Genomic DNA, 24,095 nt, shown 5'->3' with positions numbered 1-24,095 from the left:
TGATAGCTCAGACATAGCACACATAAAAAAAAACCTCCAGAAATAAACAATACGCCAGCCAAGATGAAAAATTGCAGGCTGTTGAGTACCGGTCAAGATTGGCCAGTTAAAAAGTTGGCCAGTTAAGAGCTCTCCTCACTACTGGTGATGTCAGAGGCACCACCACTAGGCCGTGGCCTAGGGCTGCAAGCAAGAGGGGGCCCAGGCGTTTTGTACAAAACCAAGCTTTTTCAAACAAAAATTAAATTTTTACTTTCTAAAATTAATGATTTGCCATGCTTGTGGGTGACTATAATGATGTCCCTGTGATTGCGGGAGATGTTTTATTTACTCAATTTGAAAAAAGATTTGATGAAAAACAGACCTTGTACTTTTATGAACGCTTGCAAATGAAGACCTTATTTATTTATGTTCACGATTTTGCCCCGATTAGGGTGATGTTCCGCATATGGGACAGGGTGTCCCTTGGGTTACTTTGGTCAAGGGCCGGGCCGCAAGTACCCTAAACCCGGCATTGGTGCCACGCCTAGAGAGAACGCGGCTTATGTCTGAACCAAGTGGATCCAAATGACAAGGAGTTAACATTAACTGTGCACAATTTGATGTTTCATTGTCAATCTTATATATTCCAACTATTCTAACCATAAATGCTTTCTTTGACTTATATTGTGTGTGTAACTTTATTTTTTGGTGAAAATTTCTGTCAACTCTGAGTGCATTTAGTAGTCGCATAGACATATCTTATTAGGAAACATACTGAACATTTTTTTAGTAGAGGATTAACAAAACTGTGCTTTCAGGCAAAGGAGGAAATACAAGAGAATGCAAACTACACACCTGTCAACACTACTGATAATGAAATGGAGAAAGGTGAGAAGTTATTAAACAAAATAGTTCAAAGGTTGGTAAACTGGAGAAGGTTTACCTTGACAATATTTTTATATTCTATTTACTTAGTAGAGCTTTTTGCCAAAAATCTATTTTAAAAAATCATGCAAAGTTCATTTTAACTCCGAGAAAAGCTACCTAGTACTAGGACCTATATATAAAAAAACTCTTTAAAAACAATTATTTTGGAACAGACTGTATATTTAAACCCTTGCTCACTGGACTGTGTCTAAACCATACAACATTTTACTAGTGGAAAATACCTTGATAAAACCATTTAATTTTGGGTTGTTTTAGAGGTTAAAGATGAATGTATTCACAATTTACTAAGGGGTACAGTAGACTCTCGCTATTGAGTATAAACCTAACCCTAGAGTCTCCACTCAATGGGGCATAGCATTACCCGTGCAGCGCCAGGCTGAGCAGCGTCAGCGGCCCGAACTACGCGACCTTCGGTAATGCAGTACATCAAGTTGCTAGTGCGCTCTACCGGTAACCATGCAAGACGCAACAATGACGCAGCTCATCCCGCTGCTGCAGGCTCGCTCGCTCGCTGTCGGCTTTGCTAATAATTCAAGCGTGCTCCTTGCGAAACCAACATGGTTTAAAAAATTACTTCTATATATGATGGCATTGAGTATAAACCTAACATGATGGTAAACATTTTATTCTGAACTACTCGTATAGAGGAATTTTTTTTTGTAATGCGTAAGATTTTTACACTTTACATGAATGTACCTATGTTGTAAGATTGGACATTACTTATTTACGCCTCTGAGAAAGTCTGTAAGCATGCTATTGCTGTAAAATTCCATAATAAACCTTTTTGAAATCTATTTGATTGATATATGTTATGAAATTATTTATTTCCGCCATGTTTCAAAGTTCAAATAAAGCTTTCACACTTTTCATGTGTCATTTCAAATTCGAATATCTGTATTCTGCTTAGAAACAAATTCAGATAGTTACAATATCCTAACTTTACTCTTTTACCCTTTTACTATAATCGACGACAATGTATTAATTTACTGAAAATATTTATTGTAAATGTCATGTAAAATAGAATCAACAAACGTAGGCATAATAAAAAAATACCCCTCAATAAAGCTGAGCGATAGCATTGAGTATAAACCTAACCTAAGGGTTAGGTTTATACTCAATGCTATAGATCAATGAATGAAGGCCAATAACTATTTTGTATTATTTATTACTTGAGTATCTTTTGCACATTGGTGCATCTTGTAAACTAGTTTTAATTCACGACATTCGTTTATTTAATCATTCAGCTGGTTTCATTATTTTTTAAATATCGCGATTATTCTATGGTGTAAATTATATAGTATTTTTCCCATGACATATGTTTAGTAAGCTGTTTCGTTTTCCTTATTTAGTTTACTGTATACCTTGTAAACTCTAGCATTTTAACATTACATACGTTTCGTAAGCAGGTTCGTTGCGTTTTAATATCGTGGTTATTGTATAGTGTAATTTGTTTTATTAAGTTCATGAAAAACGTTTAGTGAGTCTTTTCGTGTATTGTTTAATATCGTGATTATCCTATGGTGTAAATTTTAGTATTTTGTGCATAACTTGTGCTTAGTTAGCTGTTTGTATTTTTTTTGGTTTTTTTTTGTTACTGTTTCCCTAGTAAACTGTAAGTTGTTGTATATATATATATACACGTTTCGTTATTAGCCTTTTTTTAGATTCGGTATCACGGTTGATCTATTGTGTAAATTGTAGTATTTTTTACAAGATATACGTTTAGTTAGCAAATTCGTTGTTTTGCTATATTTTTTCGTTTACTGCATGACTTGTAAATTCTTTGTAGAATCATTGTAGTTTTTGGTCCATGACGTACGTTTGGTAAGCGGATTTGTTTCTTTTTTGGTATTTCGTTTACTGTATAAGTTACCTTGTAAACTGTATTTTTTGTACAATACGTATTTCTTTGGTTACCCGTTGTTCTTTAAATACGTATTCAGATTATTCAGGAGTGTATTTTTTTTTCAATGGCATACGTAGACTTACCGGTTTGATTTATATTGTCTTTTTTTACATTACTATTTCCATATGATTAGTCAGCTGTTCGTTTTTGTGCATTACCATTTCCATATGTTTAGTCTGCTGTTCCGTTGTTTTTTTAAAGCGATTATTCTAGGCCTACTAGTAGGGTGTAAACTATAGTATTTTGTTCATGTAATACTTTGAGTTAGATATTTGATGTTTTCATTGCTTTTTGCTAGGTTAAAAACGTCGTATTTGTTGATGAATTTGATTGTTTAGCCGTATTTTCCTTCTTCCTTGTTTTATAACGCATTTTAATACCAAATTATTAATAGTAAGTAATTATTTGATGTAATAGGAAAATTGTTTTTACAAGATTTGTTCGTATTTTTTCTTTTCGTCATTATTCTATTATGCCTTTAAAGTATTTATAGTAAAATTCTTATAGCAATATGTATTTTTCAATTCATAACTTTGTATTGAGCCTCGATTTTGTTTTATTTATAATGTATTTATTTGTTGGTATACTTGATTAGCAAGTTTATTATATCAAGCCAATTTTACAAAGATTTTTAAAGATAAGGCTCTGTAAATACCTTTGTAGTTGTACACTCGTACTGTCAACCAGTTCATATGAAGTAATGGTATAAAGATTTTTAAAAATTAAAGTGTCTGTCGATACCCTTGTACTTGTACTCTTGTAGTTACAACCAGTTTATATGAAGTTAATGGTATAAAGATAAAAAAAATTAAACTGCCTGTACATACTCTTTTACTTGTACTCTTGTAGGCCTAGTGTAAAGCCGAATCATAACTATGCATATTTTTGAAACTTTCTTCTCTCGTAGAATAAAGTGAAAGTAGTGCGTGTTATGTCACCGAGGAAGAATATGTAGCCTACAGTGGTTTGGGAATCAGGGGTGTACGACTTAACCGATGGTACCAGACAAATAATAAGGCGTAAAAATAAACACTGAAATAATGTTATAACACTTACCATATTAAAATTCTGGTAAATATTTTCAGTTAAAACTTAAAATAATAAAGAAATTTAGGATTTATGTTATAGAATTTTGTTAAATAAGCAGTGCATATGCATTATCGTACGTGTTCTTAGTTTTAAGTTTATTATATTATGTAGAGAATATGTAAACCCACAACAGAAATAAAACAAACTTAGTTGTAATATCAATATAATAAACTATCGGTTAAACGATAAAAATGGTTTGCTATAAAGTTGATCAGAATTGTACGTAAAAAGAAAGGCAACATTTTTTTACAAACCTTTGTAATTTGATGTGAGTTTAAAATCATGATAGACCTTCAAGTAAGTGAATCATATACAGAAAAAATAAATAAAATTGGGATTCCTGTATAGCCTACAATTAATTGTAGCATTACAATATTGACAAATAACCTTTTAATTGCGTAATGTATGGATAAAATTATGTTATATGTGTTAGAGGCAGTTGTTGCCGTTCGTGTTCATTGCATTCGCTTTGTAGAGACAGCTCGACCGGTGAGGGAGAGGCCGGTTGCTGTGGGAAGTGACGATGAGTAGGGGGGGGAGACTGACGCGCGAGCGCGGTGCAGGCTACCTTAACGCAGCGTGTCTCAACGCAGACTGGACTGAGCTGTGAGCTCAGCGGCGTACTGCATTACCATTGACTACCACGACCCAAGCGTCAGCGGCCCGAACTACGTCGTCAAAAGCGGTACCGACTAACAGTATAGCGGTGGGCTCTCTAGGTTAGGTTTATACTCAATGCTCTCGCTCATCTGGACTAATGTGGCGGACGTCCGGTCCGGACTACGAAAAATCTGGACTATCGAGAGTCGAGCAAAACAGTACTGTATACAGCTGTTTTTACAATTTTGTTCCAGGTCCACAGTATTGATAGCCGGGCAAATACAGTTCCGCCGGTAATAATTTTTCACCGCTGTGTTATCTGAGTTTTTGAACATCCGAGATAGTCTCGGTCCAATTTAGCTCGGATAATTGGACTTCTACTGTACTGTCCCACTAAAAAAAAATCACTACTGCCAATCCGGATTAGCGGGGGCTGGACAAGGCCGATCCGGATGAGCAAGAGTCTACTGTATTTAGTATCATAGATAAAACATACTCCCATGGTATATTTCTCATCTAGTACAGTAAAAATATGTTTTGACCCAAAAAAAATTAGCACAACCGGGGAATTTGGTACAGATGTTGGGTGTACCTTCCTTTTGAACATACTAAAAGTCCCCTAAAATTGAAGCTGTGCTACGGCCGCCATATTGGAAAATGGCGGCATATTTCTGTATTTTTCACTATAGTGACTTTATTATTAGAGATACAGGAAAAAGCTAAAAATACAAAATGTAGGTCATCTAAAAATACACATTTTTTGTATTTACCATCTTTCTCTAAACCCAACGGTTTTTGAGTTATTTGTTATTAAGTATATTTAGTTTTTTCTATTTATCAAAAACTAGCTGTACCCGCGGGCTTTGCCCCGTATAACTTCATAAGAATTCGCATGGCTCAATCACGTCCTGGTTGAAGCTTTAGGTTGGAGCTCGTTCGCTGCGCTTACTTGCCTTCAGGTTAGCTCGTTCGCTACGCTCACTCACCTTTTGGTTGCAAATTAGCTGTTGTCATAAATTAACAAAAAATAGTGCTGCACCCTGTTGGTAATCCTTGTAACTTTAATGCTATTGAACATCATAGAACAGAACCAACTTGTTTAATTGAAATGAAACAGCTGTTAAGATCCATTAATTCCTTTTAAATATGAAAAATCATAAGGTTAACATGGGAACTCCAGAGCCACTGGGGCGGAGCCCGGAAGCCCAATCAGAATAAAAACTATCTAGTTTTCCTATTCAATGCCCAAAGAATCGGTGTACCGAATTTCAGCCTCCTAGGTAAATGGGAAGTGGGAGAATTAGTGATGAGTGAGTGAGTGAGTCAGTCAGTCAGTGAGTCAGTGAGGGCTTTGCCTTTTATATATCAAAAATAGGCGAAACACATGGAAATTGACCGTTACTTTCAAGGATTATGATAATTTATCCTATTTAGTTAAATAGTGTGATACTATAAAATCTAAAAATTTAATCTTATTTTATGAGTTAAACAACTCCGCCACAGCCAACCTGCAGACTCAGCAAATTTCCATTTGATTGGATGTTTTATTAAAAAATGTATATAAAGAAAATTAGGTTCAACAGGTACCTAGGTTTGCTGCTACAGGAAGGTTATTATAGTGTTTTTTTTTAGTTTTTTTTATTTTTAATATCAATACCTTACTATAAAATAACTAATTTTCCAAGTTTTATCAAAATATCTATCTATCTATCTATACAGTGTGTAAATTAAGTATGGAAACAAATCTGTATTTTTAAAACCGAAATAGATAGAAATATTCTATTTGTGGCAATAATAGTTAACAAAGATTCCGCAATTTTTCACATGAAAAATATTTTTTTACCCCCCTAACAGGGTAGGTGGTAGGGGGTGACTTATTTTTTTCAAATAGCAACCCCTATTGAGTGACCCCTCATTTTGAAGGGTTTGTCAAAAGAAACACAATGACGCAAATCCGAGGTGAATATCTCACTCCTAGCTAACATGGCGGATATTCCAAAATTTGATTTATTGTACGTGAAAAGCACCAATTTCACAAATAATGGAAAGAAATCTGTATTTTTAAAACCGAAATAGATAGAAATATTCTGTTTGTGGAATTGATTGTTGACATAGGTTCCGCAATTTTTTTAATCAACAATATTTTTTCAACCCCTTTAACAGGGTAGGGGGTGGGAGTGACTTATTTTTTTCAACAACAACCCCTATTGAGTGACCCCTCATTTTGAAGGGTTTGTTAAAAGAAAAAGAATGACGCAAACCCGAGGTAGATATTTCACCCCTAGCCTAAATGGTGGGTAATGAAAAATTTAATTTTTGTAAAAAAAAGCCCATTTTGGAATATCCGCCATGTTAGCTAGGAGTGAGATATTCACCTCGGATTTGCGTCATTGTGTTTCTTTTGACAAACCCTTCAAAATGAGGGGTCACTCAATAGGGGTTGCTATTTGAAAAAAATAAGTCACCCCCTACCACCTACCCTGTTAGGGGGGTAAAAAAATATTTTTCATGTGAAAAATTGCGGAATCTTTGTTAACTATTATTGCCACAAATAGAATATTTCTATCTATTTCGGTTTTAAAAATACAGATTTGTTTCCATACTTAATTTACACACTGTATATTAATAGGCAAGCATGTTTCTTTAAAACCTTTTTTCTCAGCTCGTGTGAATCGTAGGGAAAATCTACGCATACCGTTGGAAAGCTATTTTCCTGTAGGTGTGCAGAATCCCTTTATAAATTTAAATAGGCTCAAAGATAAGCACAAAAAATGAGTTTAAAAATTTGAAAAAATTAACATGGATCTTATGCGTTGCTATGCTGGTTACGAAATAACAACGAAATATAAACAGAAAATCAAAACAAATGGAGGAAACTCCAATCACATGTTTTATTTACAGTGTGGGGTGAAACATTAACATAAGTAAGTACATTACATATTTTTGGTCGAGTTTCGACCACTGGACATTACTCGTATCTATAAACAAGCAAACTGCAACAGTTAACTAATTCATAAGAATAGCATGGGAGTTTTAAATTTACAATAAAATTTGAATATACAAATTTTGGTTGTGATTACAAAAAAGATGGCGATTATTCGTCACGATTAGAATATTAACTAAATGGGTTTTCAAAAGGAGATGGAGCCTATTATTTAAGTAATATTAATTCGTACCACGCACCGAAAATATTGTATGCAGTAAGGTAATCTACCATATTTTGTAAAGTACGCAATAGTCATATTAATATTTTATCTTATTTTTTATCCATTTAATAGTTAACATTTTAGTATTTTGATGGCACCACCACACTAACTAACTATACTTGACATCCCATTGTAAATTTGGAAGGGTGTTTTTTGTGTCTAGTTCATGTTGGTGACTAATTAAGCATGGTATAGTTAGTTTTATTTATCAAAAATCGGTGAAACCCATCGCAATCGACGGTTACTTTCAAGGTTTACGACAATTATTCATCCCACTTAGTTGATATCAGAGTGATAGTGGTAGTGCCATCAAAATATTAAAATGTTAATTTATTAAATGGGTACAAATGAGTATAAAATATTAATATGACTATTGCGTAGTTTACAAAATATGGTTGATTTCCTCACTCCATACAATATTTCCGATACTTGGTACGAGTTAATATTACAGTACTTAAATTACTTGCTTCATCTCCTCTTGAAAACCCCTTCGGTTAGTATTCGAATCGTGACGAATAATCGCCATATTTTTAGTAAACACAACCAAAATTTGTATATTTAAATTTGTAAATTGTAAATCTTAAGCTACCATGCTATTATTATGAATTAGTTAACTGTTGCAGTTTGTTTGTTTATAGATTTATTATGATCAAACTTGTAAAATTAATTATTTTATACTAAGTTATTGATATTTTACTAAAAAAAAACACACTTTAATAACCTACCTGTAGCAGCAAACCTAGGTACCTGTTGAGTCTGATTTTATTTCAATACAATTAATAAAACATCCAATCAAAAGGAAATTTGCTGAGTCTGCAGGTTTGCTGTGGCGGAGTTGTTTTACTCATAAAATAAGCTTAAATTTTAAGATTTTATAGTATCACACTATTTAACTAAATAGGATAAATTATCATAATCCTTGACAGTAATCCTTGACTCCGTACAGTAACCTTGACAATTTCCATGTGTTTCACCTATTTTTGATAAATAGAAAAAACTATCTATACTTAATAACAAATAACTCAAAAACCGTTGGGTTTAGAGAAAGATAGTAAATACAAAAAATGTGTATTGTTAGATGACCTACATTTTGTACATTTAGCTTTTTCCTGTATCTCTAATAATAAAGTCACTATAGCGAAAAATACAGAAATATGCTGCCATTTTCCAATATGGCGGCCGTAGCACAGCTTCAATTTTAGGGGACTTTTAGTATGTTCAAAAGGAAGGTACACCCAACATCTGTACTAAATTCCCCGGTTGTGCTAATTTTTTTTAGGTTTATGGAAATTTTCTCTTATTTTTACTGCACTAATCCTTATGGAAGAACAGCTGAAGCCAATTTTATTGTTAGTTCTGTACCGTGCACTATAGAGGTCGTGTTTTGTTTATAATTTGTTTCTTGTAATTTCTGTCATTTAAAACCTTGTTTAACTAAATAATACGATGTAATCATAAACAATAACTCGTCCGCTAGTTATATAACCAAACAGTAAAGCTCAAATCATGAAATTAACCAATAATAGAAACAGAATTTTGTCAACAGTATTTATGTATATTGTGTACAAAATGAATAAGGAGGATTTTATTTTATTTGACTTGCGACAGTGTCACTGTACATGAACTAGACACATGAAAAAGGAACTTCAAAATTTACAATTGTATGAAAAGTCTACTTGTGTTGGTTCAAAATTTACAATTGTATGAAAAGTCTACTTGTGTTGGTTAGTTTATGTTAGTATATTAATATTTATATACATACAGCTTCAAGTTTTGGGTTTCCCCCACTAATACTTGTAACTTAAAAATAACTCTGATTATTTTAGAGCTACTGCCTGATGAGTTGAGTGGTTTTAGTGCCCACCTTCATATCTGAAGGTTGCTGGTTCGATTTAAAGCGGTCCTGGATCAAGATGTGTCATTGACCTATTAAAATTAAGGCCAGGCACACACAGGCGATTTTGAGTCGCGCAACAGTTGCCCGACTAAAATGTTCAACATTGTTTTAAATTGGAGTGCCCACACCAAGGAAACAGTCTAGGGACAGTCGCGCAACTGTTGCAACCGATGTTCCCGGACCCAATTTGCCAGCGACTGCTCTGCGACTCAATTGTTGCGGGACTGTCGCTCCAGGTTTGGTATCCATTGAACCAAGTGTAGATGCGCACACATGCAACTAAATTGTCGCTGTGTCGCTCAGTCTCACCCGAGGAATTCAACTACTCGTGGCCAGATCTGTCACTAGTGTTTGCTCTCTTTTTGTTGTGTGAAGTTTTTAGAAAATTACTTAAATACAAGTTCCGTGATGAGGATGGCAAACAATTAATTGATTAAGTTGACAAGAGGCCACCTTTATAACATATTTAAAGTCATTGAAAGACTGTTCGGATATTAATTTGAAGAAGTTGTGGGATGAAGTGTCCTTGGCAGTTACTAAAGAGAACAACCTAACGCGAGAAAATAAAATAAAAAATCACAACTTCAACAACAAAGCACATACTACGGCTGTATCATTGAAATCCATTCGGTACTGTTAACACTGTTAACGAATGTAATGTCTAACTTACGTCTTAAAGACTTTAGATTCACGACTAAAAAGTTGCCTGTGTGCGCACTCCAGCTCAACTGTTGCTAGACTTGAGAGTCTCCGAGTGGGTTGCGCAACAGTCCCCCGATTAGTCGGGCAACTGTTGCGCGACTCAAAATCACCTGTGTGCCCCTGGCCTAACAGTGCTGTGCAGAAGAGGAAGACCAGATTTGGGACCTTTCTCTTGAAAAAAGAGGGTCAGTAACAAAGATCAGAGTAAGTAAATGGAATTTGAATGTGTAGAAGTAAAAAATACCACATTTATCAAAAATTACATGTCCCTACAGAAATGATGCAATTGGGTGAAGAGGCCAGTCCCAACTTCAAAGTCAAAGGTCACAGTCACTCAAAGTCAAACTCCAACTCGAAATCAAACTCCGCGATTGCCATGATGATGGTGTCAGGTGATGCTATTCACAACCTCATTGATGGCCTGGCCATTGGGGCAGCTTTCAGTGGAGGGTTAGCTCCAGGGTTTGCAACAGCTGTGGCAGTCTTCACACATGAGCTGCCTCACGAACTAGGTGAGTACTGGAACTGTTACTCCCATGATAATGCTATCAGGTCATTCTGGAACTGTCCCTACTGATTGATGTATAAACCTAAACACGTACTGGGTCGGGACTGTACTGATGGGATTTTTAAAGAATGTTTAGCATTGATTTGCATATGTGTGCAGGTACTAAGCCGTTACAGTCGGGATAGTTATCCATCCCTTCCATCCGAAAGTCAGATCGGAAAAAGATTTCTATTTTCTAGAACATTCAGACTCATCCACCATTTCGGTGGTGTCTGCAGTGCATACTTGTGTTTTGGTTTGTACAGTATACAGACATTCCAAATTAACATAACATAGTTTTCAGTACAAATCATTGTATGCACCCTACTTAAACAGGTGCATAATGTTCGTATCATTTATACGTCCAGTACAGATTGTTCCAGTGCGTGCAGTCCATTAAAAAGTGTGGAATGCTGTATCGTCTGTCAGTGCTCTCCCACATCAGTGCACGCTTTTGTTTATTATTAATAATATTATTTCTCAGTTGTTAAGGAGTTTCAACAATCAACAATAATGACTTTTTTCATAGTTGACATTGACATTGTACTTTTAATCTTATTCTCGTAATGAGCTGTGGGCGACTTATAAAAAAAAAAAAAAAAACTACCATAACTGAACTTAGCATGCTGATTGTGATGTTGATGAACAATTTTGTAAGTGGCTCATTCAATCATGTTCAATTTGTATAAGACATTGGTAATCTGGTCTTTATATATAGGATGTCTTCAGTATCCAAAAGTGTTGATGCCGTTGTATAGTTAAAACTGTTATTACTAAAAAAATTAAAAAAAATTACAGTTACAAGAGAGGGGAACTGTACATGTTTTTTTTTTAATTTCTATATGTCAACAGTCATCAAGATTAAAAAAAAACCTCCACTTAAAACTAACTAACCTCTAAACTAGTCTAACTCAACATAAACAGCACAAAACATTACCTTACATGTGCTGCAAACATGGATTATGTTTAGAGCTATTGTTTAAACATAGGGAATACAGAGCATTCTTAAGGGCGAAGTATGTCTATTCCATATAATTTTCTGATTTTGACAAAGAACTCATGTTCATGTTCAACTGGATCCAGCAAACCAAAATCATCAAAATTTTATAAAATAGGTCTCAACCACACACTCCTAGTTTATCTCAAGTAATGGACTTAAAATGTTTAACCGCTGATCAAATAATTGTTAATTTATTTCTTTATCTTCCCCTCAGGTGATTTTGGAGTTCTTCTACAGTCAGGGATGCCAGTAAGGAAAGCTCTGATGTACAACATTGTCTCATCAGTATTGAGCCTGATTGGAGCGATCATCGGACTGTTTGTAGGCAACATTGGGGACATCACTCGCTGGATCTATGCATTCACAGCTGGTTCCTTCATATACCTCGCCTTGGCTATATTGGTACGTAAGGTCATTGTTTGTGGATACTGATGTTCATTTCTTACTTGATCTAAACCACAATCCAATATATTTTTCCCTACAGTTATCTAACAATGTACATGTTCTCTCACTGATTTGAGAAAGCAAAAAGGCCAATTCGCTCACTCTAATTACTTTGTCTCACTCCAGATTTGCAACGTGAAGGCATGTTTCTTTACCAATTTATTTCTTTTATGGTAACTGTAGGAAAAATATAATGTGCAACTCGAGTGCAAAGTGCAATCGCCTCACTCGAGAAACCATTCCTCACTCGCCTACGGCTCGTAAGTAAGGATTTCTCTCGAGTGAGGCAATTGCTCACTAGTTGCAAAAATAACTAATCCATCATCTATCCCATCCATACTATTTTTGGCTTGGAGGATCCTCTGGATGATGTACGACCAGCAGTGCCTGTTGTCCTCACACTCCATTACGGTCTCACAAACCAATTCCACAACAACACCCCAAGATATCAAGTGGCTTCCTAGTTGAGCATATCTCAACATGGACAGCTTTAGAAGTGTGATTCGTTGGGAATACCCGGGCAGTAAATATAGCCAGGTGAATTGAACTTGGCCATCAAACGTAGGTACAACCCAAAATAGCCGTGACCTTACAAGAACTGCGAGAGGTATAGTAGTCAATCTTATCAAGCCGTTGTTCCACCCATGGCTGGACCCACCTGAGTCTGGCAGACTTCCTCGAATCTCCATTTCCCAGCTCCCCTGCCATATTTGGGAGGTGCGGAATCGCTCTTCTGTTCTTGCGGCGTCCTTACCAATATTACCTTGTCCAGCAATCATCAGGTTAACCTGGAACATTGCAGTATGCCAAAGTGACCCTGAGTGCTGCCAGATATTTACAACATGCATACCGACCTGGTTCAGTATCAGTTATGCCAATGTAATGTTGCAGAAATATGGGCTAAGACAGCGCTAGTTTACTAGCCGCTAATATTTTCAGCCCACCCCTCCGTACCGCGACTGGTTAGTAGTAGGCCTACCCTATAAGTTTAAATATTTTTTTGTTGCGGGGTATTGTGTAAATTTGTTTGACTGTATTGACAAATCTTATTTGGACAAAGACAAAACATTCTTGTAAAGATCACCTGACGATGCCTGAATGGGCGAAACATGAAGTGAGTTTTACCACCACTTGAAGTAAAACAGTTCAACCGTGTAGCCAATGAATTATTCACTGAAAAAGTCAATTCAAGAGAGGCGAGTTAACAAAAAATGCATAAACAATGTGAAAAGAAACATGTGTGCGCCTCCATCTTGTTAGAGATGTTACTAGTAACTTTTATAATAAATTAGAACCATCGGTACAGTATTACATTCATTACTTAATGAACATATTGTTTTAGGTACCTGAGATGAACAAAGAGAAGACCAGCTTGTCCATGATATTTGTAAGATTGGCCGGAATCTTATGTGGAGGTGGCCTGATGTGTTGCATTGCACTTTACGAGCACGACATGCACAATTTGTTTTTATAAGTGATATTACGCCTTTATCAGTGATAGTAGACTAGAATGTCTTCAGTTAACATAAGCACAGAACCTTACCTAACACCCCTAAGAAAAATACAAAAACCGTTGCTTTTGAATTTGCTAGAAGGCACTTGCAAAAAGTGTGACTGCAATCGCTTGGTGTAAAATACTAAAATAATTATAAAAACTCTGTGAATTTTAGGTCAATAATGTTATTATGAAAAAGAAAAAGATGGGGAGTGTAAATACTAATACTGTATTATTGAGATTTTTGTTAGTGAGTATTGTTGGGATGCTACTTTTTTCTTAGGGGCCCTCTGAATGTTGGCACTGGGCCCACACCATCCAAAGCCAGCCCCAGCTGGCGGCTAGGTCAGACGTGGAGGATAGAGAACTGATGTTACTACACCGTTGCTATCAGCTAATTCATAAACAAGTGAAATTTATACTATGAAAAATCACTGCGACAGCAGGGCTATTAGATTCTGGTGTAGACACTAGCAGATTCAAACACAACATTACTCTTGGGTCAGTGAGAGAATTAGGTTAGGTAATATTTTTAGAAAAAGCTGCTAGTCTGTCTTGTAATTTAATTGTATTTAATTTTCTTTAATATGCCAGAAGTATTAACGATTCAAGTAGGTATACTGTTTTACTTTTCAGAACTTAAAAACAGTTTTATACATTTTAAATAAGTTAAGGCTTTGAAATAAAGCTATGCATTTTTTGATAATTGAATTAAGATCATTCTGTCTATTAACAACTGCTACATCCAGATGTGCAAAGAAACACTCTATTATCTCATTAAAAAGCCAAATTTTACTTATTGAAAATCAAAATATTTATAAACTAGTTGTATATGAAAAGTCTTACTCGTAAATTAAATTATTTGCTCTAGTAAATTACAATATTTGGACTCCTAAAAATGATATATTTGTGGGAGTTGTAAATTAAAATATTTTTCAGTTATAGACATAAATATTTTACTAGTTTGAAATCAAAATCAGTTGTAAACTAAATCATAAAAACATCCTGTAGGGTAAAACATTTTTTAGTCCTGTTGTCGTTTGAAAATTGTTGTCCATATTTAAACATTAAAGTTCATATTAATAATAAATAAACGATAATTTTAAACATAAAACATCTGATTGCTGTTTAAACTACAGAAACAAATGGACCGTTTTGGTAGCTTCTGATTATAACTGACAAAGGTTTGGTTTCAATCAGAGTATATAAATTATTAATTGGCTCCCTTTGAATGTTTCTATTGAGAGAACCTGTGTAAAAACATTACTGTTTCCGTCCAAACAATTCTTTTGAATACTTACAGCCTTATACAAAACCTATGTAAAACTTTTGATGGGCTTTCATTGAATTGAAATAAAACATGCCTTATTAAATCCACAGGACATCACAATGTACTGACAATATTGAAGAACAGTTTTCTATTCTATTTAAAAATATACAGTATTTATTTATCATCCTAATGTTTACATTTTATGACAGTATACATTTTTACTTGGTACCTACCTTATTAGTCACTGATTTATTTAGTTCCTCAATAATGACAATTAATTACAGTTTTAAAATTTATTACACTTGTTTGTAGAAAAATGTAAATATTAACCCAGCTGTAGTGCATATATTGTCATTGTTAATAGTTTTAGGAAGTTTTAAAAGATCATTTTACCCTTATTTAAGCTTAGCCTTTAGTGTTAAATTATATCTCAGATTTCTTTTGAATGAAAATTTTTGTTGAAAGGATCAATTTGATCTCAAAAGCTGAATTTTTCAGGAAATAGTTTAAGTTTTAGTTGTTTATTTTATTGTGTTGTGTTGATTCAATGATCAATAATTTGTAAACCAAATAAAAAGCTTGTCAATATTGTTTATAAAATTATTTCAGTTTATTATTTCCTAAGATAAGATAACTGTTAAAGTTTAATTGTTAAAATAAAATAAATTTTAAAACAGCACATAATGTATACTCACTTGAAATCCTTACTTTAGTGATCTATAAAAGCTTGACCAACCCAGAAAAGAGTTTCAGGATGAAAAGTTTAAAAGCTTGTTTCCTTCAGAGGAAAAACCTTCTCAAAGAGGAAAACCTTAAGTCAGTTTACATAAAGCATTAAGCCACTCCATAAATGTAAAAGGGTTCCATAAATTAAAGAGAATGGGTGTACACACTTTGAAATACTTACTTTTGTGATCTTCAAAAGCTTGACCAGTCGAGGAAAGAGTTTCCAGTTGAAAAGTTTAAACCTGTTTTTTTTACAGGAAACCCTACTCTAAAAGGAAACCTTAAGTCAGGTGACATGAAGCATCACTTCATAAATGTAATAGGGTTCCGTAAATGAAGGTCAAACCGTAAAAGTCTGATCAACATCTTACTTCATTCACTACTTTTCTAGCAGATTCCCATCCCTAGTCTGGTCATACTATTAAAATGTTGTGAAATATAATTGACACTCTTGCCAATAAATTGTGCCTATGATTATTTTTCTGTATTTACTCAGTCCTGCCGCAATATGTCACTTGGGTAAAATGGTAGGAAAAAAAAAAAAAAAAAAACTAGTCTCAAGAGTTTTTTTCTGAGAGAGTCTTAAGTTTCTGTGAAACTTCTTCAGTGCTTAAGAGCCTTTCAACCAAAAATAGACCTGCTATTTATAGAAAATGGGTCTATGTTAGTATCATCTCCAGCTCAGCCATTCACATATTTATTCAAATATATATTTAAATCTAAGTTTGCAATTCTATGGCACCTATCACCTATAGTTGGCCGATTTGTATATCAAATTACCAAATGTATTGTATTATATAAATTTACTACCACGATTTATAATAATGTACGGTATACATCACCTTCAATTAATGTTTTCAAACTCAGAATCAAACAATTTCTCTTCAGGCTTGGTATAGATGAGGCCGACGTTATCATCACAGCTGATTACTGGCGCCGAACCTTGCCCCCTCTATCCTGATCCAGCATTAATCCTAGTAGTCTAGTCCCCACCTGTTCAAAACTGTATTCATTGTAGATCTTATCCAATTTTACAATTCATATAAATCTCCTTTCTAAACTAATAACCTTTTAAAAGCAACAGTCTCCACATTCCATTATTCATCTTTTTTATAGGCAATAATTCCATATGACTTGGTTGCTATAAATATTTAAATAGCAATCCAGCAGACGCATATACAGCACTGGCCTATGTCTACTGTATTTCATATAATCAATTTAATTTAGCTTATACAGTAATGTTCTTTTTTATTCTTAGTCTTAGTTTTATTTTGTAAGTATTTTGATTAAAAAATGTTGTTTTTGTTTTCTGTATACATTATGTGGAAATAAACATTTCATTCATTCATTCAAATAATTTCATGTTATTTGAATACTTCTAATTTGGGTACATGAAATATCATAATAAGCCATGAATTCATTCACTTTCTTTATAAGAACAGCAAACAAAATAATCTGGTACTGGGAAGTTTGCTTTCTACATAAACTTTCTTTATGTAGATGAGATACATAAAAGGTTTACATATTGTGCTCCAGACTTAATGACCTTCTTACTTCCAGTATGAATCTTAATTGTGCACCCATCTTCTTTTCCAGCTCACCTCTTACAAAACAATGATCTATAGGTTTTAATTCTATTGTAATGAAGTCCTTTCTATCTCCATATAAATCGCCTCTACTACTTCTGTAATGACTCTTTTCATCGTGCTCCTATCCTCCCTTCCAATTCACTTGTTTAACAAACACTCATCGATGGTTCATTTTAATGTCCTGGATACAACTCACGGTCCAGATAAAATGCCTTTATTAATTCCATAATAACTCCTTTAATTGTAGACCAATGTTCCCTTATAAGTCACTTGTTTAAATTATAACCTAATACTTACCTTAATGTACTGAACACATTTCACTCTACTGACAATTTTACTTTGCCACTCCATATCGATTCTGTTAATAACGAAGACATGTTTCCATAATAGAGTTGCTTGCTTACTAGAAGACGACGGAGAATGGTTAAGCTTAATGTACCCAAAACATTAATTTCATGCTCCAGACAAGATGACTATACCATTGTGACTTATTTTATTTTAAACCCATATTCCCTTCATATTCACCTTTAAACTAAAGTTCATCTAATGAAGTCCTGGTTACAATTCATGCTCCAGACAAAATCCCTTTACTACTTCCATGACGACACTGTTAATAGTGGGCCCATGAGTGCATCACCACCGCGTAATGGATCACTGAAACACATTGAAAACTATGGGCCAAAGCACTCCTAAGAGTAAGTAAGCTCACTCTTCACACGCCTTCAAAACGGGTTGTCTCGGCTATTCTGAGGCTGGATAGGTGAAGAGTTGGACAAACAGTAGAATTGGTTACTAGAGACCGTCGGTTCAGAAAACATCTGCAATGTATGGATTTGTTGTATGCTGGTGCATCATATTCACAGTGCAGGAGATGTGGCAGATCGGAGGAAACGCAGGACCCCTGCACTTTGACTGTGTGTGAGGAGCTCTCGGAGGTAGAAGGACAACTCTTGGCATCCTAGTTAGACAGAGTCACCTTTCCAAGAGGGATCTGATTGTTAGACTGTAGGCATTTATCAGGTTTGATATTTTAAGGCATCTCAATAAAACAACTTAATGGGGAGCGCAATGGGTAACATAAATTCGAGTTCTCGAATTTCTCAGGTTCGTGTGGGGGACAAGGTAACATAAATTAGTGGACTCAAGTTCCGTAGAAGTTATTAATGAATGCATTTTACTGTCTGAAAAAAAAATACTTTGCTACTTCCATGATGATTACAGACAATAAGACCTTACTTAATTCCATTCTAAGAACAACGTTACTTCACTAAAGTAAGGTCCTCGAGAGTCTGCAGTTGTGGGAGGAGCCTATTTAACACGTGACTTCGAAGGAGCCAATAAGGAGCGCGGTGTTGCCAAATCCAATAATACCAGCTGATTTGAGAATATTGTTCAGTATATTTTAATTAGTGTGTAAAAGTAGAGAACGGGTAAAGTTGCTCCAATCTTGGTACTGGCTACCGCCAACTGCAGACTCTCGTGGCCCCTAGTGTAGTTCCATAATTACTTCCTTATTGTATGGTCATGTCCACTTCATATTGACCTCTTTACGAAAAAAAATCCACGATAGTCTATCATAATGTCCTGGGGCCCATTTCATAATAAACTACAAGTTACAAGTTAACTTGTAACTTGTAATTTTCATTAGATTTGCATTGGGTGATCAGCTGATTTACTAATAATATTAGTTTGTACTTTATTATGAAATGGGCCTGGGCACATTTCTTGCTCTATACAAAAAGCTTATACTTCATTTCATTATCAGAACGTTACTTCACTATTTCCATAATTACTTTCTTAATCGTGGAGCCAAGTTCCCTCACAACGTTTTTACCAAAAGCGTAATCAAATAAACAAAAACAACAAATAAACACAAACAAGAGAACATGTACTAAATACGAGATGATAAATTTGACATAAAATACACCTCACTTTTCGTGCTATTTGTATAACAACCAACATTTTGATATGATGTATTTTTGCATTTACATAAACCTAGCATAAACAATATTAGTTCAACATTTCTTAGAATATCAGTACAAGTACAGTAAAAATTACAGTATGCATTGACAGAATTCACAACATTAGGAACTGAGTAAAATAATACATTCAATATATTAAATATTAGGTAAAATAATACTATTAATTAGGTCTGTAGATTTATTTCAGTAAAGTTATATATTTATACTGTAAATAATAAAACAATTGATTGTATACTGAAAGTTTTAGCGTTCAATTATGTGCTATTATACAAACCAAAACCCACTTTCCTTAACAGCTGATTAGCGATTAGCGAGTCATCTACTCGCATGACGTAATTGTTCCTTATTGGGTCATTGTTGTCTTGTTCGTGTGCGATGTATTTTCAGGTTATTACGTGTAGAGTGAACGTTTACTTGTGAGTGTTTAGTGTTAGTTTATCTATCGTGTAGTGTTTGTGATTGTGTGTGTTTGTATGTTTTAGTAAACATTTAGTGTAAAGTGACTTATTTGCTGATATTCTCAAGGCTGATTTTCATGTGGAGGCATGCATATAAGTTTTGATGATTCACTACAGTATTATTCTGGTTAGTATTTCAATTACATATTGCCATTCTCCCAGCTTACCTTTTGCAAGAAAATTGATTAGGCAATACTTTTAATTATTATTAACTGTAATAGCTTAGCCAAATAGTTTAATTTATTATGATAACAAAATATTTTTCTATATTTATACTATTTATAGCGTTTCTAGAAGTACTCTGTTTAGTATTTTCAATTACTGAACTCAAGCCCAGGCCTTACTTTATGAAAGTTTACTTTAGAGCTGTTTAGCTTTTATAGCCTCTTTTGGTGAGGAAGACTCTTAATATAAGAAATTTCGTTCGCAGGTTAGTGGTTGCAGTCGTACCAAAGGTAAGACTTTATGGTTGTGTGCATGTATGGGTTTGGACGTTTGTATCGTGGAAAGAAAGGAAGGTACCGTATAAATCCTACGCCAATTGTTAGGAATTTCAGGACATCTGTTAGGTTTGTAATCACTCAGCCCAAGGCAGTACTATTTCCTAAAGTCTTCAAAATTATCTTTAATTTTGTTTATTCAAGGTCAACTAACATTAGTGTCGCGCATTAAGATTACAGACTTTTTATGAGATCAACGCTATAATTACGGAAATAATCTACAGACCTGAATCCATGTAGGCCTAGGTGAAATGTGTAATAGGTGTTGGGAAAATCTTTTAATAAACAAACATTTAAAAAGAATTAAAGGAACCCATTTGCAGCAGACCTGCATAGTAATAATTTGCGATACATAAGGCTTGAAGAAACACTCTCGTATTAATTGACACTGCAAAAATTTACGAGAACTGTTTCTCCGTGTATTACTGGATTCAAATCAGTTAAGATATGGGAAGCTATGGTTATTACAGAATTACAAATTAATTTTCGTTAGATTAAGTCGGAAGTAGCTTGTAGTTAGAGTTAGTTGGGTTTTCTACAAAATTAAGACTTTGCCTTAGACATACGGACCTTCTCGCCCTCTCGCATGGTGTCTTAAAAGTTGTGAGACATTTCTTGTATCCAGGCTTCGGGTAGGTTTGATATACGAAAGCCGTCAATTTGAAGCACCGTATACAGACATTAATCATACAGTAAATCTAAGAGAAATACTTAGTGGTGCTATTTCAACCGCGTGAAGGGATGAAATGTTGGACAGTTAGTTGCTGTTGTTGGCCAGTTAACCAAAGAAAAAACTATCGACAAACGGGCTTGTGTATATTTTTTAACAACCTACTGAAATATTTTAACCAACCCTGACGACATAACACTCAAGTTTTAATATTTTTAGTCGTACAACTTGACATCTCTTATGCCCTTGCATTTTTAACAGTGTTGTATTTTGCAATGTATGAGGTATTTTATTGTGCATATCATGTATTCGTCAATTAAGTCCAATATGATGTGAACAACACCCATTAAGTCCCACATGGACGAATTTAAGAAAAACCATCACATACAGTTAATTAATTCTTCTACCGAAAAAAACTTATGCGTGGGGAAATAAAAAGCAACATTTGCAGTTTGTAAGTAGAATGTTTCAACGTACTTATTATAAGAATATAGTAAGTGAAAGAAAATAGATAATTTATTTCGTTCGGATTTGCCCAAACAATCGGCAAAAGTACGAAGTATTTTGGTTTTATAGAAAAACTAGCAGTTGCCCGCGGGCTTCGCCCTTTTTCACTTCATAAGTATTAATAAAATCATAGATTGCCGTACCGGTTTGAGTGGCATTTCGAAAGGCTTTTCATGGTTACATTGAAGAACAACATTGGACTTAATTTACTGTCAGGGCAGAACCCTAGTAGAGTATTAAAATAAAAGCTGACTATGTCCTTTAAGCCTGTTGTTATATTGGCTCTACTCATGTAAAAAATCAGCTCAATTAATTGGTCTAGTATTTTTCACACGACAATCCGTTTCCCAAAAATTTCCTTAGGGTAAACCAAGCACAATAGTTTTATTTTTAATTTTGGATTGGCAACAAATAAAGTCAATAAGTTGATGAATTGTGCACTTAAAAATGAAATCGCCCTATTCGCACAATACAACAAATTATTTACTAAATTAAAAACATAAACATAACTTAAAAGTTCTCATTGTGTATCACAGCTTCGTTTGAATATTTCAGAAACCCCATAACAAACATATTTTCGCAGTTGTGTGATTTCTGTCCCATACGATGTATTTCAATTTGCACATCATTAATATACTAAAAAGTAAAAATCTAAAAAAAAAATGTTTGATCTGAACACTCAAGATCTGCTAACATTAAGAGCAGAATTTATGCTTAGAATTTACCGAAAGTAGCATTTAAATAGTATATTATGCGCAAATATCGTAATGTTATACTTTTGTTAATGTTATACTTCGGAACCACAGTTAATGGCGTGAATATAGTTTATAGTTTCAAAGTCAAGTTGATATTAAACTAAATAACCTACTGTGACTTCTGAATTGTTTCAAAAAAGGTAAACTTAGTTTAAATTGTCACGGTCATTTTTGTTTTCTACATAGTTGTTATTTAACCTATTATTTTCATAGGCTGGTAACATAGCCTAAAGTAATGATTTTAAGATTCTTCTCAGAGAGTGTACACGTTTCGCACGACTTGAAATTTATGGTACGATAGGCTATGGGAAATTAGCTAAATTAAATGGTTTATTTTTATTTATCGTACTATTGGTGTGAAATAGCACGAACTCATTGTTTTTACCAATGATCGTTGTATGCTATTTGTTTATCAGACATAATCTCCTAGTTATTAGGATGTGGTGAATCCCAACCACTAATGGTTTCTATGATTAATTAAGTACAGGCTCTTGTAGAGCAAATTGAACAGACTCCTGGCGGAAATTAATGGCCGAATCATGTTATAAATACCAACTTAGTAAGAACTTAGTAACTGCTGCTAACTCAATCAATATATACCATGATTTAAAGTTTAATTTAGTGTATGTGATAATATATTGTATACTATGTTATTAGACTGTTTACCCATATCTATCGAATTATAGAATATATATTCTTTTTAAAATAACGTTTAACTACCTAAATAAATAGCGTGCTAAGTAGAATGAAATGAATGTTTACTACTGAAGCTCTAGATAATTCGTAAAATTCTGAATATGGATAACTTTTATCACTTTATTTTACCATCTCTTCTCTGTACTGTAGAGCACTTCAGTGATTTTTTAACCAACGTTTTAGTTGTTGAAAGAATTACTGGAATAGTTTATTAATCGTTTACTAACGTTTAAATGTGTATTAATCGTTTGTAGTTCAATTCTATATTAAACATACGTGTAATATACAATGTCTTTTGAGGAGTATGAAAAGATATCCTCGTAATGAGTTCAGGGAAACCTTCTGAGTGTTAACGAATCTTTTTACTAAAAGCCATGAGATGATATTTATTAACTAGAAAGACAATTAGAAACCCTGTACACCTAAAGCTCTTAAACAAAAAGCAGGATAAACTCTTAAACTTTAACAATATTTAGTTTTCAACGAGATTTTAAAACTGTAGAAACTAGGCCATCCTTTTTATTTTAACAATGCCGGAAGGACAGGATTAAGGTTGACAGTTTTCGAAATGTTTTGAAAGTAATTAAACGTGACCTAAGGACAACATGCTAAACAGAAATGTCCCTTTATGTTAGTGTTCATCTTGTGATACTTTAACTTTGATTGTTTAACCCTCTGAGGCAGTGGTGGTGTTATCATTAATAAGACAATATAATGTAGCTTTACACCACGATATGTGATTTATAAAGTAACATGTAAATTGATGACGTATGGCTAAGTGGGATGTAGGCGGTGGTATGCAAATCCTTGAGCACCATTGATAGGCATTACTTATAAAGGCGCTTCTCCGAAAGTATGTGGTTCAGTTTCATGGTAGTGCCTGGGTCTCTTCAAAATAACGGCTCAATGAGTAATAATAGGGCTGTAAAATTGAATCTTAGTCTCACTTAAAAAATAAATAAGTTTACGTTCTTTGTATGTATTCAGTATTCTGTATTCTGAGGTATTAATCTATAAAATACTATTATATATTTCAAAGTATCATATTTATTATCCTATGATTCGAAATGTACACAAATTACTCATTTGATAACAAAATGTACTTCTACGACCATCCACATTACTA

At 34.1% G+C, this 24,095-nt stretch overlaps 1 protein-coding gene across 1 annotated transcript in view; it reads left to right on the top strand.

Moving 5' to 3' along the window:
• The window catches only part of LOC129004638 (zinc transporter ZIP10-like), a 28,532-nt gene extending 14,117 nt beyond the window's left edge, over positions 1–14,415 (top strand). The window contains exons 7-10 of the mRNA XM_054433186.1: positions 801–870; positions 10,606–10,842; positions 12,092–12,279; positions 13,664–14,415. Coding sequence (XP_054289161.1) covers positions 801–870; positions 10,606–10,842; positions 12,092–12,279; positions 13,664–13,795 — 627 coding nt within the window. The 3' untranslated portion in view covers positions 13,796–14,415. The remainder of the gene's footprint in view (positions 1–800; positions 871–10,605; positions 10,843–12,091; positions 12,280–13,663) is intronic.
• The last annotated feature ends 9,680 nt before the right edge of the window (positions 14,416–24,095 follow it).

The sequence above is a fragment of the Macrosteles quadrilineatus genome, unplaced genomic scaffold, assembly GCF_028750875.1.
Source record: "Macrosteles quadrilineatus isolate MER2022 unplaced genomic scaffold, UCM_ALF_1.0 Scaffold_10__1_contigs__length_6754688, whole genome shotgun sequence".
NCBI classification, from domain to species: domain Eukaryota; kingdom Metazoa; phylum Arthropoda; class Insecta; order Hemiptera; family Cicadellidae; genus Macrosteles; species Macrosteles quadrilineatus.
Note: the sequence above shows the minus strand (reverse complement) of the source record. Positions and strands in the feature narration are given on the sequence as shown.